Source organism: Cynocephalus volans, chromosome 17 (genome assembly GCF_027409185.1).
Source record: "Cynocephalus volans isolate mCynVol1 chromosome 17, mCynVol1.pri, whole genome shotgun sequence".
NCBI lineage: Eukaryota > Metazoa > Chordata > Mammalia > Dermoptera > Cynocephalidae > Cynocephalus > Cynocephalus volans.
The window spans coordinates 42,518,803-42,534,225 of record NC_084476.1 but is presented as its reverse complement, the minus strand read 5'-3'; the positions used below and the strand labels follow the sequence as shown (position 1 = coordinate 42,534,225).

General features: G+C 45.9%; 2 protein-coding genes across 7 annotated transcripts in view; one reads left to right on the top strand and one right to left on the bottom strand.

The window, feature by feature from the left end:
* FAM219A (family with sequence similarity 219 member A) overlaps nucleotides 1–13,323 on the bottom strand; it is a 66,923-nt gene extending 53,600 nt beyond the window's left edge. For 4 of the 6 annotated variants that reach the window (XM_063082401.1, XM_063082402.1, XM_063082404.1 and 1 more), the window contains exon 1: nucleotides 13,177–13,323. In XM_063082401.1, the coding sequence (XP_062938471.1) occupies nucleotides 13,177–13,236 (60 nt within the window). In that variant the 5' untranslated portion in view covers nucleotides 13,237–13,323. The remainder of the gene's footprint in view (nucleotides 1–13,176) is intronic. The other 2 variants (XM_063082403.1, XM_063082406.1) reach the window with 1 other exon arrangement.
* The window catches only part of DNAI1 (dynein axonemal intermediate chain 1), a 59,234-nt gene continuing 57,045 nt past the window's right edge, over nucleotides 13,235–15,423 (top strand). The window contains exons 1-2 of the mRNA XM_063081691.1: nucleotides 13,235–13,357; nucleotides 13,450–13,551. Coding sequence (XP_062937761.1) covers nucleotides 13,235–13,357; nucleotides 13,450–13,551 — 225 coding nt within the window. The remainder of the gene's footprint in view (nucleotides 13,358–13,449; nucleotides 13,552–15,423) is intronic.

The following is a 15,423-nucleotide window of genomic DNA, read 5'->3' as shown; positions in this document are numbered from 1 at the left end:
AGGCTGGCAATCTTCCCTCCCTCCAAGATCTCCAATACCTTTTCTATTTCCAGGCAGATATGTAGAAGTCATACAGTGTTGGAAGACTCAGGTGGAGTTCTTCATCAGCAGAACTAAGTTTTTTGCTCATTAAATATTAAAGTTCAAAATTCTGTTAATAGCTTCTCCAGCCCCACAACAAAGTTGGAAGCACAGTTATCAGCTCTGCTATCAATGGGAGAGGGGCTGGATTGGCCTTCCAATGTCTATGTCCCTCACTTCTGAAAACTTACCTAATGCTGCAAAAGGAGAGGAAGAGAAAGGCCAATATGTAAAGAACTCAGACTACCCACTCAGCTGGAAGCCTCTGCCCCACTGAGGAGCAAGAAGCAAGTCACTCCCTCTCTTCAATGACGTCAGAGCATTCAAGGTCCTTCTCATCTTGTAGTCTGAGCTCAAACATCACTTTCTCATTGGAGCCTTACCTGACATCCCAATCTAATATAGGAGGGGAATTTATTATTCTCTCTCATGCTACCTTGTTCTTGTCTTTTGTATCACTTGTCACAGTTCGTAATTGTAATTTTGTTTGTGTGCTTTATTTGTTTAGTATCTGTTTCTCCCTCTTGATTGCCAGCTTATAAAGGCAGGAAATATGTTTGCTTTATTCATCATTTTATCTCCTGTGGCTGATACAGTGTCTTGCATATAGCAGATGCTCAAAAGATGTTATTTGAATAATGAATTAATGCCCTAACCCATGTATCACCCTGAATCTCCCACAATTCCCCAAATTGTACCTTCTACTCCACTCACTCACTACTCATCCCCCTCTGGGTCTCTACCATTCTCATCCTTAGAATCAAATCCTAACCTCCTCTCCACTCTTACTCATCCTAAAAGGAGCCAGCTGAATTCTTCTATAGTTCTGTTTTATGAGAGCAAGGCTCTTCTTCACTAGACTGTAAGCTCTGGGGGCAGAACCTATTTGCCAAGGAGATCAAAGGGGAGTTAGGGTGACAAGACTCACAACACAACACATTAAAGTAGATACTTTAAATCAGAATATTCTATGCACCAAGTTATGTGCTAGAGGCTACAGAAGCTTTGGGATTAGTTGAGAGCTCACTAGAATAGTCAGGGACGGCTTCCTGGAGAAGGGAAATTTATACTGATCTCTAAAGAATGGTTAATAGTGGAATAGGCAGAGAAAGAGATCGAAGGGAATTCTTGAGAGGAGGCCTCAGGTGCCAATAGATGAAAGGATGTGAAGGGCTTGGCTAGACATACTAGAAAGGAAGTTGGCACGAATGGTAGAAAGTGTAGCCAGCTTTGAGGGGCAGAAGTCTAGTGTAGATGCCTCAAAAGCCAGTGGAGAAGTTTAAGCTTGATGTAGAAGAACTCAATTAAGTCTCAAGTTGTGAAGGAACTATCACGGGCCTGGGAGTTGGGATACCTGGGTTCTAGTCTAGGCCATGCCAACCTCCAGATGGGTAATGGCCAAGCCTATTTACCTTTCTGGAATTCCGCTTGCATATCTATAAAATGCACAAAAATGATTTTTCCAATCTACTTTTCAAGATGATTCAGGTACTTTGGAAACATCTTTTCATCTACCTTAAGAAAGAATTTAAGATAGGGATAAGACAATTGCACCCACAAACTTTACACAAAGATAATGTATAAGGGCCACAGGACAGGTGAAATGGAACATATCACTGAGGGAAAAGGAGGCATGAAGAAGACAGTGTTTTGGGGATAGGCCTTGAAATATAGGAAAAATTGGCAAACACACATTAACAGAATACAAGGAAAGTGCTGCTGGTGTTAAGTTCCACAGTGCATTTTTTTGGACATGTTTAATTGTACACACATAATAGAGACATGTTTATGGCTAGAATATTATTCCTAGCTCCAACTTTGGAAAGAGTGTGGTATTTTGCAAAGAGCAATGTGTCTTCCAGGTACCCTAGCCACTGGCCATTTTAAGAACTGCTACCACAGGGAACAGGAAGTAGGAAAACATTCACACTCTCACCTACTAGCCCTACTTCCTCCTGGTCAAGTCACAGGTGACAGGATGTTTAATCTCCTTTCCTTTCCTAACTTCAGTCCTTGAGGCATTTGAAAACCTTAAAATGCTTTTCTCAAATAGCCTTGATTCTTCCAACTGTTCTCATATGACATGGTTTTGACTCCTTCATCATTCCAGTCACTCCCTCTCTCCAATGACGACATTAGCTCAGAATGTAGGACTTCAGATAGCCCTGACTAGTACAGAGTAGGGCAGAGTAGGATTATAATCTCCTAGAACCTGATACTTCCTCCAGGTTCCAGAGTAGAAGTATACACCTCCACACTTCTATTAACGCAGTCCAATAGCATATTAGCTTTTCTGGTGGCTATGATATATAATGGACTTATATTAAGCTTTCTGTCCACTCAAGCACTGGCTCTCTTTGAAGGTCTACCCTAGTCCACGCAATTACACACCCTCACTGTTACACTTCTTGCTGTGTAACGGAGATGCAAAAAAGATGACTCAAAGTGACAGGAATGCAATGAGAAGCCCGAAGAGACTGCAGTACAGCAGCTCCTCTGTGAGAAGGAGAAACTGGGTGCAGCCCCGATTCAAACTTAGCTTCTGTTTTTATTGTAAAGACAAGGAAGTTTCACAAGAAAAATCAGTTGATTAAATCATTTCAAAAGAACACAAAGACATGGGCAATGTGACAAAAGTCATCTATGGCTAAGTACAGCTTAAACAATCGAAACTAGTAACATCATTTAAAGTAACAACATGACATTCCAAAGTACAGTTTGTGAAAAGCTAAGTTGATCAAACTGTGATCATTATCTAATCTAAAATATAACCTCTCCTTAAATGATTTAAGCAAGAGTTACATTCTTATGATTAAATCTAGGTATAATTGTCTCTAAAGTTTCCACCAACAAACAGCTTGGCCTTAGCAAACATTTTTTCACATTTTTCCCTACAGCAATTCTTTCAACATCTTTTAACAACAATCAGTATGTTAAATAATCAAAGTAATAATCCCATCCCTAAACAGTGATTAGAATTTATTAGATGGGCTCCCCCCCCCCCCCCCCGCTAGCTGTAGACAAGGACTTTTGTCCCATACATGCATTACCTAAAAATCAAATGAGAATCAAAATTTTGACTCCACGGGTCAGAGACTGACCTGCAAAAGCCTTGGAGAAGAGGAGTCTGACATTTACTCATCCCGGTAAGGGAGTCACAGACGGCCTTTCAGTTAGCCTTGCACGCCTGCGGCAGTGTCTAGCTAGGTTTTCACCCAAAGTTTTCTTTTCTTACTTTCATTTTTTATATATGGGAAATTCTTTAACTAAAGAGGAGATTCAACATAAATTACAACTCCAATGTCTCCTTAAAGCAGCTGGCTGTAAGGTAACTGAACAACAGCTTGTTGAATTATTATTGGTCTTTGGACAACAATGCCCTCAGTACCCTAAAGAAGGAAGTTTTGATATTGAGGATTGGGAAAGAATTGGTTGCTGGTTAAAAAATGCAATAGGTCCTGTCAAGGCTTCTCACCTAATGGTTTGGAATCTATGTCAAGTCGCTTTGAGACCTATTCAGGACCTTAACAAAAAACAAAGACATGATTATATCACTGAAAAAGATGAAACATACTCCTCGCCACCAACTCCTCCTCCATCTGCCCCTGACTTTTCTCCTCCCAGCCGCCTCCAACTTCTGCATTCCCCTTCCATCACCAAATCTCACAAACCTAAAACCCTCGGCCCCTAAAGATGTATTTTGGGTAACTGAAAGGACTTTAAATTGGACGAACTAAAGTTAAAGAAGTTGGTATTTCTTTGCAACATTGTGTTGGGGCCCAGAAAATTATACCCCAAAATGAAAGCCTCAAAAGCAAATTATTTTTGCTCTGACTTTCTTCTGCCCTCCTATCTCTTGGTGCCCAATGTTCCCTTTGGGCTTCTCATTGCATTCATGTTGCTTTGTGTAATCTTTTTTGAGTCTCCGTTACACACCCCACCTTGATCCCTATTTAAATTCCACCTTGCTGAATTCAGCCAGCTACCTCTCTGAGAATAAGAATTACATTACACACATGTGATGTAGTTTCTAATAAGTATAAAACCACCATCTCAGTAGCCCAAGCAGACTCTTACCTGTATTGACAGCCAGCTCACGATGTGATTCCAGGTTCTTGCCTTGATTTTTCCTAAAGCAAAGAGTTACCCTATTTCAGATGTGTCCTGAGTTCAATATAGAAATAGGTACAGCTATTAAATATGATCATAAAATCCCAGCAGACAATAATAGAAATACAATACTAATATTATGGGTAGAGGCAATGCCACAGTAATCTGTGCTAGTCAGATCACATGGGGAGGTCTGTGTCCAGTTTCAGGGGTGAGAAACTCAAAAGTATCCACTAGGGCAGCCAAGATGACTGGGGACTTAGAAAGCCAGCCTCTAGAGAAATAGTAGAAGGAAAAAACAGGGCCTATTTAATCTGGGGGGGGAAAATGTGCTAAGGCTATATAGCCTATAGGGCCTTTCATCTCTAGCAACTGCTGGCTTAAGGGTCTCTTCTCATAGCCTACTCCTTCTTGCTCCTTTGGTCAAGGGTTTATAGCTTCATTTCAATCATGGCCAATCACTCATATCATATTCATGAGATTGCTTCCTGTATCTGCCTCTTTTCCTGTCTTATCTGCTCAGCAGAGTCAAAGTTACTCTCTCACCTGGACTATTTCCAGAGAATTATTAACTTTATATTAATTCAGCACTTCAAAAATCAACGCTTAACTCCAAGGTCAAGAGTTCGTATCCCTGTACAAGCCAGCTGCCAAAAATAACCAAAAATAAACAAAAAACAAAATCAACCCTCCCCTCCCAAAACCAATACTAAAGATCAGGGTAGGAAATACCATTTCTTTATCCATTTCTTAAGGGGCCATATAATAACATTCTAGCCTCTCAGTGAAAAAGATCGTTAAGCTGGCAAACATCCCCAAGAGCCTCCCTTTCCTGTGTTCTTTGCCCAGGATAACTATGATGATTCAGGGCTGCCAGCATGGCAAGTGGAACATTAGAATTGCTGTTCTTCCTGCTGAAGACGACAACAGACATGGAAAGTCAACCATGTCATTTTTTCTTACTGAAACAATACTCTGCCTCAGAATCCATCTTAACACAAAGCTCCAGGCAGCCACTACTGATCAATGGGCATTGGCATAAGGAATGAAATCTGCTTATCATCCATGCTTTATCTAGCCCATGAAGCTGGGGATATAAAGTGAAAATGCAAGAATGCCTCTTGAGCTGCTGGGACCAGTGGGGATATTTAATGATACCGCAGAGGAAGTATTGAGACATCCCCTACTCTGGGAATCAGTTTTTCATTTTAAATTTCAATTGAGATGGGATTCTTCATGACAAAAGATTTTGATAATAATCCCTTATCTTCTCTCCTGCTTGGCAGAACACAAAAGGATAGAGAACATCCTACAGGTTAAAAAAAGATAAACAGAACTAAGGCATAGGGTAGCTCTACCAAGGTTAAAAGTAAAGTACCAAACGGCTAGAGTATACATTATATGAATTATATCTCAATAAGCTCAAAATAAATAAATAAATAAATAAGTTGAGCACCAAACCCGCATTTGGTAGAGGGGCATAAAGGGAAATAAAATCCCCTTAGCAATATTATGAGAAAAACTAAGCATTTTATACTTGCTTCTGCCCCTGACCAAAGCTCACTAAGAACTTCCTACTGAGGGCAACAAGTTCAGACCTTGAACAAATCAGCAAAATCCCTTAAGTGACTAGAAGGGGGGAAATGGTGTGGGTTATAAAAGGGGCTCCAAGGAATTGGGAAGAACGTAAACCTAGACTGGATCAGAATAGACTAATTTCTTGGTCGGAGTTTCCCAATGAATATTCCATGAAACACATTGGTCCTGTAAGATGTTAACAGATGTAACATGAAAAAATGTTCTCTAGTTAAATAAGCTTGGTAAACATTGAGTTAAACAAGTTAAAAATGTTTCTTTACTGCAGGACTTCTCAGAGCCTTTGAAATGTTTGTGGACATTGTGACAGGATAGAATACGTAGTGTTTCACAAAGGAATTTGTCTATGGAGCCTTTTTTTTTTCTTAAAGTATCTCAAGGACCAATATTCCTAACAATGTACTATAGGAAATGCTGGTCTAAGCTACACTTGGCTAAGGGTTTCACCAGTTCTTTTTTAAGGATAAAATTGGAAATTAATGTGGGAACTATAAATCATTTATAGCTTATACATAATTATGTTTAAGTTTCATTATAAAATATATTTGGTTCTCACTCCACAGTTTGGGTGTAGTTAATTCAATAAATCTCAGTTAAAGTGTCCCTTTGGATATTGTTCTAAATAGATGGGTTGGACTCTGTTTATGATAGCCAAGAGTTTGGTGGCCAAAACAGGCATAATCAGGCAAGAAGCCACAGTAGCTGGGCTTGTTTCTGTCTGGGTGTGGCCTGTTATCATACTTACACTTCTCAGGGCTAGCATGGTCATTCAGAGAACACCACTCTCGGCCATTAATCCCCTCTTACTCTGCACATATTCACATCCATCATTGTCATCACAGAAACTTTAAATTGACACTCAATAATCACAACCATCTGATCCTCAATTTGACATCTCTGAATAGCAATGACAACAAATACAAAAATAAATATGTACATATTTGTTTGAACTGACTCCTAAGAATGTAAAGCCTAGGAGGAAACTTCAGTAGGCCTGTGTCCAACTCCTCACCCAAACCAGAGCCTCTGGGCCTCTGTCCTAGATGACTTCCCCACTCCAGAGTCCCTGCCTACAGCTCAGGACTTTTCCTGGCTGCCCCACAGTGAGACCTTTATGTCATGTGCCAATTTCCGAACTCCAGAGCACAGCCAGATCCAGAGTTGGTCCCAGCTCTGCCTCCTTCCTCCCTTGCTTCCTTCCTTCCACTCAGAAAGCCAGATTCCCACCAGAATCTCCTTAGGAAACAATGACTTGGTAGCCTACTGAGCCATGCCTCTTGCTTCCTTCTGCCAGCACCTCTGGGCATCTGCATTAGCCTGATTCTCCCATCCCACCCCCTCTGGGGCTCCCTGCACCAGTTCTCCCACAGTCTACTGGAAGGCACAAAGCAACTAAGCCCAAGAAGCTGAGTTTCCCATGTTCCCATTCCAGACACAAGGCTCCATCTGTCCTTTCAAGGAGGGAAGAGGGTCCCTGAGGTTAATCAGATTCAAGTGAAGATGACTGTTTTCCATTTCTGTTCACTCTGGGCTATACATAGTAAGAGGCAGCAGGCAGCTGGGGGATGGGAATGACTCAGCTTGAACCCCAGCTACCACGGAAGTGCCTGCCTGCAGTGGCCACACTTGGGGCCTCTGAGAAGTCAAGTCACCTCTGAGTGATCTCATCCTAGAAGACTGCTCCCTTGGCACACCTTGCCTGGAAGACAGCAGCTTGGGCACTGCTTCTACCCCAAGTACAGCTTTTCAGGCTGGTCTCAGAAAAGGGAAGTGCATGTCCTTTTCCATTTTGAATCTTGCAGGTGATGCAGTAACATACACATCCATTCTGGAAGAAAATCAGTGCAAGTGCCCAGCTCGGTCAGTCAGAAATAAAACCATGGGTCTGACTAGAATGATGATAAAAGACTAGGCCAGAAACTGCAACATAAAACACTCAGACAACAAAAGATTTTATTTTTCCTGCATCAAAGTGCTGCTAGAACAACAACAAAAATGCACTATGGCTCCTTGCTACCACCAATTCTCTTTCATTCATCAAAGCTGGTTGTAGGGGGAAAGTGTTCATTGGCAGGTGAGCACATTTCTTAGCAGCCCTTTTGAAAGGACAGTGCCACACTGACCTTTGATTTTCTAGGACTACTGGGTTCCCCATAACCCCAAGAATGTAGCTACAGCAGTAAGCAAAGGATAACAGCAGCCTTCTCTGTTATAATCAGACCCAGAGGCCAAGAGGTACATGGGTCCCTGAATTTCCTGAGGTGGCGATAGTCCCTTCCTCCATCCAGGTGTTCACACTAGAAATTTGGGAGTCATCCTGGACCCCCCTACCTCTCTACCCCACCTCCAAACAGGTATCAAATTCTGCCTATTCCACCTTATTAGTATGTGTCCCTTCCTGTTTCTCTGCTTCTGCTTTAGCGCAGGCCTCATCATCTCTTGCATGGATTATTGCGTCCACCTCTGTAGGAGTTTTCCAACTTCCAATGTCACCTTCTCCAATCCCTCATCCCCCACTAGAGTGATAACCTATACTCAAATTTGATCATGTTATTCCCTTAATTACAACCCTTCATTCATTCCAAATGTACCCTTTTGCTTCTTTTCCCATGCCCTTTGCCTGGAATTCTTGCCCTTTCCTCATCTTGTTGGTCTGCCAAGCTTTTAGGCCTCTTCCAAGAGCCAGTTCAGTGATGTCTCCTCTGTGAAGCTTTCCCTGATCACTTGATGAGAGCTTCCTGTTTTCTTTGGACCTAGTGAACCTGGTTCTTACTTCTTTTGCAGTGCTTACTACCCTGTAGTGCCTCAATCTCTTCTACACTGTGCAAATCCCTATAGCCAGATTCTGTGTTATTGAGCCCAGCACAACATCTAGCAGACAGTAAGTTCTTACTTAGTGTATGTTGCATGTGAAGATGAGTAGCAAGGAGCTAAAGGCCTGAGCAAACCTGATCTGCAGTTTGCAATATAGAAAGGAAGAGAAGGGTGTGCCTCTCCCCAGGAGCCTGTGAATTACTGCTGGGTCATGAGCCACATGGACCCACTGGGAGAATCTACCCTTAGACTGAAAAGTCATCTGACTACAAGGAGGCAACTTAAGGTGCCCAGACCATAGAATGCTTGTAGGTCAATTTTCCATAGTGGCTACTTGCTATCTTTATAATGTTCTCTCTGACACTTTCAGGAGCCACTGTGGGCCATCTGCTGAATTAATGTCCTGACCGTTTCCATCCACGAGTGTCAGGAGGCAGTAGGAGTCTGAAACTCCTTTCCAAGTTCATGTAGTCAAAATATCAGAACCTTGGCATTCCTCACCTTCTCCTAAAGGAGGTGTCTCTTTCTCAGGAACACCCTACATTCATCTCCACTCTTTTCTGACATGAGTCTAAAAATCTTCCTGTAGCTGTTTGAACCCATCCTTCTCCTGGCCCCACTGCAGAGATCTCCTTGTCACTGTATTCTTAAAGTACCTGGAACTGAGTAGACACATAGCAAATGCTCATGAACTAAACATATGAGTTAACGGATAACCTGGTTTCACTGAGACAAGACTAGCATTTCTCTCAAGCATGCAGAGACCCCATCTGGTTCCATATGTCATTCTTTAAGTCTCTTTGGCCTCTGAGGGCACAGGAGGTGAGTGTTGCCTGACACAATTAAGTACTTAAAAGCTCCATTTGTTTTTCTTGCAACAAATGTCTTCCTCTCCAATTGCAGCCAAAGAGAAGACATAGACTGTGTGGCTGCACCAGCCCAGCAGACAGACAATAGGGCCAGAGAGCCTATCCCTGCTATTCATACAAACAATAGCCCAAACTCAATTCAATTGCTCAACAGAGAGCCTTGGGCAGCTGGGAGCTTTCCTAAACTTGTGAGGTATGTGGCTTGGACACAAAGCTGACATGCAAAGTGTGCTTATCCGTTGCAGTTTCTTTGGAAGAAGCTGTGCTCAGAAACACTCAGGATTGCCTGGGAGATAGACACAGCAGGAGTGGAGCCCAAGGAATAGGTCTCCAAGAGAGGCTCTTGTTCCTTTCATAAAGAGACAGGAAGAGACCCTGGGGAGCTCTCAGGGATTGACCCAAGCCTGGTTCAGCTGCTGAGACGCAGCCAGGCCAATTAGATAATTGGTGTGATAGGGAAAGGAGGGAAGCCTCCACTCTCTTCAGGCAAACTCCCACCCCAGACAGGAGACTCCATGCAGCTGTGGCAACAGCAGCAGCAATAATAGAGCAGGGATCTCTTCCTCTTCCTCCCACTAGCTGAGAACTAATGCTTAAATTAGCACCTTGGAAACACCCAGATCTGCTGGCTGTGCCTTCTCTCCCAGCTCCTACCGCTCCCCCAGGCCTCCTTTTCAAGTGAGTTTCTCTTTCAGGTAAATAATAAAAAGATGTTCATCTTCTCAAATAAGGAATGGTCTCTGGATTCTTCCTACCACTATGGGTGGGGGAGGATTATTTGACGATGGAGCCCATGTGACAGGCCTCTATCTATACAGCTTGGTCCAGAAAAGGACAATGATTCTGACACCAGCATTGCTTTATGCCCTTGGGGATTAAGGAGGCAGCCCTGCCCTCTGCTCTCAAAGGGGAGTCACAGTGAGGGAGTGAGCAAGAGAAATAAACTTTCACTGAACTGTGAGCTCCAGGAGGGCAGGAGCACATCTGTGTTTGTGCTGCTAAACCTATGTTCTTAATACCTACTGTAGTATCTGGAACAGAGCAGATGTTCAATAATTATTTGGTGAACTGATTTGCTGAATCAATGGTACTAGGTCTCTAATGAAAATACCTCAATGATATTCTTTGGAAGGAAGAGTGAAAGCTATTATTTAAACTTTAAATAGATTGTCTTCATTTCATAAATAGGAAAACAAACCAGGGAAGAGAGATTTGCTAGAGGTCTCAACAAATAAAGGCCAAAAAAAAAAAAAAAAGAAAAGCTGAGTCTGAGCCCAGGACCCTAGTTTTTATGGTCTACCCAAATACCCCTAAAGAGCCATTTTGCCCTCTCTTCTACCATTTACCTCTATGGTATCCCATCTTGATTTCTTGTGCCTCAAAATGAAGGCTTCCGGGGAAATGCCACACAAGATTCTGCTGGTCTTAACAATACACAGGGCATTTAAGGAGCTTTGGGGTACCTCTAGACTACAATCTGGAGACAGGTCAAGAAGCATGGCAATGTCTATGATCCCCAAAAAGGGGAATGACTGTACAGTATGGCTACATGAGTACTTTGGAGAGTTTATGGAAAAATTGAATTAAAAGATAATATGAATCTTTCCATGAACATTTTGAAGACCCCTCGTATTTCCATAAAGCTCTCATTCAACCTCAGCATAGTATTCTCTTGCAGACAAGGGCTACTTTAGCCCTCTGTAAAAGGGTCTAAAGGCAGCCACAGCTTTTCTGCTAAGTGCCTCCTTGCCACAAGCAATTCTCCTACTCCAGGGCCACACAGACCAGAAGCAACTCAGGAGTCCTCTACCCAGCTAATCCACTATTCAGAATTTCAGGCAATAACAGAGGCACCAAGGACAACTAAGAGAGCCTAGTGGTCCTAATCCTTCTCCCCTTTCCTTGGAGAGCTATTGCCTCCCTTCTCTGGCGCCCCAGATGGAAGACAAGAACCAAATCATTGCTTCCTTCTCCCGACTCACTTGAACCTTCACCTCCTCCTCCTTCATTCACCTTCCCTTTTGGTTCTTGATTAGATGCTTAGAACTGTGGAAGGGCAGTCTAGTTTGACAAGACAAGTTGGCTGGTAAAGAGAACCGAGAAAGGGAAGTTCTCTTAATCCAGCCCAAAGTCCTTCAAGTTCATGGGATGAACCTCTTTCTAGGATTTTCTGGTTCCCAAATAATCCAATGATGGCATCAGGCTAGGAAAAAGTCCTGCAGCATCTCTCTCCCCAATTTAATGTTGTACACTTCTATAAAGCTTCTCTGTTTTAGCTTCTAGAACTAAGTAGTCAAAAAAAGCAGAAAAGTAGGAAGAAGAGCCACTATCTCCTGCTAGGTGGCCACTAATGCTTCTCTTTACAATCCCCCAAAAGGTGTGGTGTAGAGGTGGTCATGGGTCCCTGCCAAAGCCCATCTTGGCTACTGTAATGAGCAGGTTACTTGCCAAGGAAGCCACAAAGCACATCTGTCAGGCAGGGGGCTATGGGCCCAAGGGTAGAACCTGTTCCTGGCTACCCCGCCTAACAGAGGGAGGAGACTTAGGGAGCCCCAAAGCTTCAAGACTTAGAGAGCTAGGCTCCCTTCCAGCAGAGCTCAGTCTAGGGCATCCACAGCTTCAGGTTTGTGGCCTGCCCTGCCTCCTTCCAGCCCCTCTTGGGCTCCAAGAGGGGAAAGCTAATAGGACTTCAGCACTCCCTTCCTTCTCCCTCTCTTTATACTCATACCAGCTGTCTAGGCCTCCGCGTCCCCCACCCCTTAACCGGGCAGACAAGCTAGTCAGGTATCTACCCAGCAGGTGGCAGCGAGGTATGGTCTCCCTTAAGGCCTGGCCTCGGTACACCCGCGTCGCCCTCCCCCTTCCATCCCCTCCTCGTCGGCAGAGATGACATCATTCCTCCCTGACTCCGGGACCGCGGACCGGCAGCAGGATCCGCGCCTAGCAAGGGCTCCAAACACGGAGGCCTAGGATGTTAGGGGCTCATCCGAACGGGTGGGCACACAGCTCCAACGCGGCCCCACCTCCTCTCCTGTCAGTTCCCGAGCGCCCTCATCTGCACCCCTGATTCTCCATCTCGCCTCAGCGCACTCTCCTTCCCGGTTCCAATACCCTCAGCCTGGACTGCCTGAACTCCGCTCCGGAGAAGAATGGAATTCCCAGGTCCTGCACCGACCCCTGTCCCCACCGGTCCCTGGCCCCAGCCCCGCGTTCTTATCCATATCCAGATGACTGGCGGGCAGGCCCCTCCTCTTCTAAAAGCCTATTCTCAGTCCCTCTTAGCCCGACGGCTCCTCTACCATCGCCCTGAGCACCACAGGCCTCTAGGGCTAAATGCCTCCCCACCTCCCATCCCAGGCCCCTGGGCCTGCCACCGGCGATGCCCCATGACACTTCCCTTGCCATTCCCCGCTGTGGGCCTCCACTAGCGGTGTGCACCATTGTGCCCCTCTCCGTTCTATCCGACAGCGCTCTGCCTTCGCCGATGGTGCCCTCCGCCTTTACAAATCCATTCTCTCTCACCCCTTATATTCTCCCATGGTTTTCTGGTCCTGCAAGTCCCCCTCCCCCGGCAATGCGTTTTCAGGGCTCTCTTTGCCCTATCCGATGGCGCCTCCTCTGCATAATCCCCACAGCCTGATTCCCTTCCTCCCCCTCAGGCGGCGCCCCCTCCCGGCCCTGGCCTGCCCGCCGCCCACCCCCTCACCAGTGGCTGCATCTCCGAGTGAGCGGTGGGCACCTGGAACCGGTCGATCTCCTCCATCATGGTGCCGGCGGGCGAGCGGGCCAGGAGCCGGGCGCGGCCGGGGACGCCGATGGGGACCGCGCGGGGCGGCAGCCCCAGGAGCCCGCGGGTGGTGCAGACTAGGCCTTCCCGGACGAGTCAGGCGGGCAGGCGGCCGGGCGGACGGAGGGGTGGGCAAGGGGCGAGCGGTTCGCCGGCGGCCTGAGTCCGGCGTGGCTCTATGGGGTTGCCTAGCGCTACCGCGGCTGTGGCCGGGCCAAGCCGCAGGTCTTGCCTTGCCTCGCCTCCTACTCCGCCGCCGCCTCCTGTCAGCAGCTCAGCCACTGCGGTGACTCGGCAACTCCACTTCCGGGTCCGGGACACCGCCCGGAGTCTGCATTATTCATGAGGAGGCGGTGTCTGGGCGCTCCAGCCCCGCCCACACGCGGGACACGTTATTCCTGAGGGGGCGGGGCTTAGTGGAGACGGCGGCTCGCCGCGCGCCCAGCCCCGCCCCGGGAGGGGTCTCCTGACGCGCCTGCGCCTTGGCTGCCGGTCGGTTGCTGGGTAACCGCGTCAGGGAGAAGCCGGTTCTATCCTCCTACAAGGGCGCGGGGACCCACAACGACGGCTGTCCCCAAAGAATCCCTACGACTAGGAATTGAAGTTGAAAAGAGTCTTCCTGTGCGTGGTCGTGGAGACTGACAAACTTCTTGTCTTCAGGCGAGAGTTTTTGTAGGCTCTCCAGGGGCTGAGGTGCTTCCTGATTCTGGCAAGATGCCCCCGAAACAGCCTCGTTGGCAGGTAATGCACACCCCAACCTGCCCTCTCCCGATGACCTCTGACCCTTGCTGCCAATGACCACTGATCATACCTCTCTTACTGATCTTTTCCCCGTTGACGCCTAACTTTCTCTACCCTGTTATCTCTGGCCAGTTCTCCCACTGACCTCGGACTCTGTTCTGCTCTCCCACTCATCCTGGCCTCCTCTCTCATACTGCCTCTAACCTACTGTTTCTTACTTCTCTCTCACTTGTCTTTCTCTCACCATTCCCGTCCTCTCACACCACTCGCTCCACAGACTCTTCCTGACCAGTTACTCCTCCTTTACATCATCCCCAAGCCCCACCAGTCTGTTTCTCAATGCCCTCACATTCTTGTCCCAGAGGAATTATTTATCCAACCTTTTGCTGCATGCCCAGCACTGGACTGGGTGGGGACACAGGCCTGGCCTTTTAAGAGTCCATAGAGGGGGTGCAAGAAAACTGTACAGGAAACACCAAACAGATTACGTGCATAAGTGTGGTTTAGATTTTTCTGTGCTGGGAGACTTGTGAGGAGAGAGAGGTCAGGCAAAGAGGAAGAGGAGAGAGACCCTTTTCCCATCCCTGCCTCCCCTTCACACACTGCACAACCCAAACACTGGCCCCAGATATTTCTAGACCCTCATAAGTGTCTCTTCCCTGGAGCACCTGGTCCACCCCTTTGATTCATTCAGCAGTATGAACATTATATCCTTTTTCCCACCTGGCCAGATGTCATACCTTCTTCCAGGAAACAAGAGTCACAACCTCCTCCCCCTTAACCCACTGAGCACAGAGTTCTGCTTTCCTTCCCAGCATCACCATGGCAGGTAAGAAGCATCACCCAGCTTCTCCAGGAGCCCTCTGTGGCGAAGCCACTCAGTCCTTCAAGAATCACTTTGTCCATACCCTTTATGAATTATCATTCTGGAGCAATTATGCAGTTTCTAGCTCTGTAAAGCAGGGCTTCTATTTATTTATTCTAAATTGACCTCACTCAAGCCTGGGTATATTGAAACTTGGAGAGCAAATCTGTGTCCATGCTACTTATGATTTTACATATTTTGGTCTGGCCTCCTCCATGTTAGCCTTTGGTCTTCTGAGTCTTTCACCTAGCCTTCTGTAGCAGATGGACCTATCTTTATTAGATCTCTGCAGCCATGGGAGGCTGCTCTTCCTGTATGGCCATGCCCTAGTTTTATGTCAGGGTTGAACTGTGTTTTGAATCTCATGTGCTGTGCTTGGGCATACTGACCTTTAATTTACAGGCAGTTTGTTTTTAAATCAGTATATTGAGGTTTGGTTTACACAGAATAAAATGGGCCATTTTAGTTGCACGTGTTGACAAGTTTTGACAAATTTATATACTTGTGAATCACCACCACAATCTCTATATAGGATATTTCCTCTATCCCAAGAATTTTCC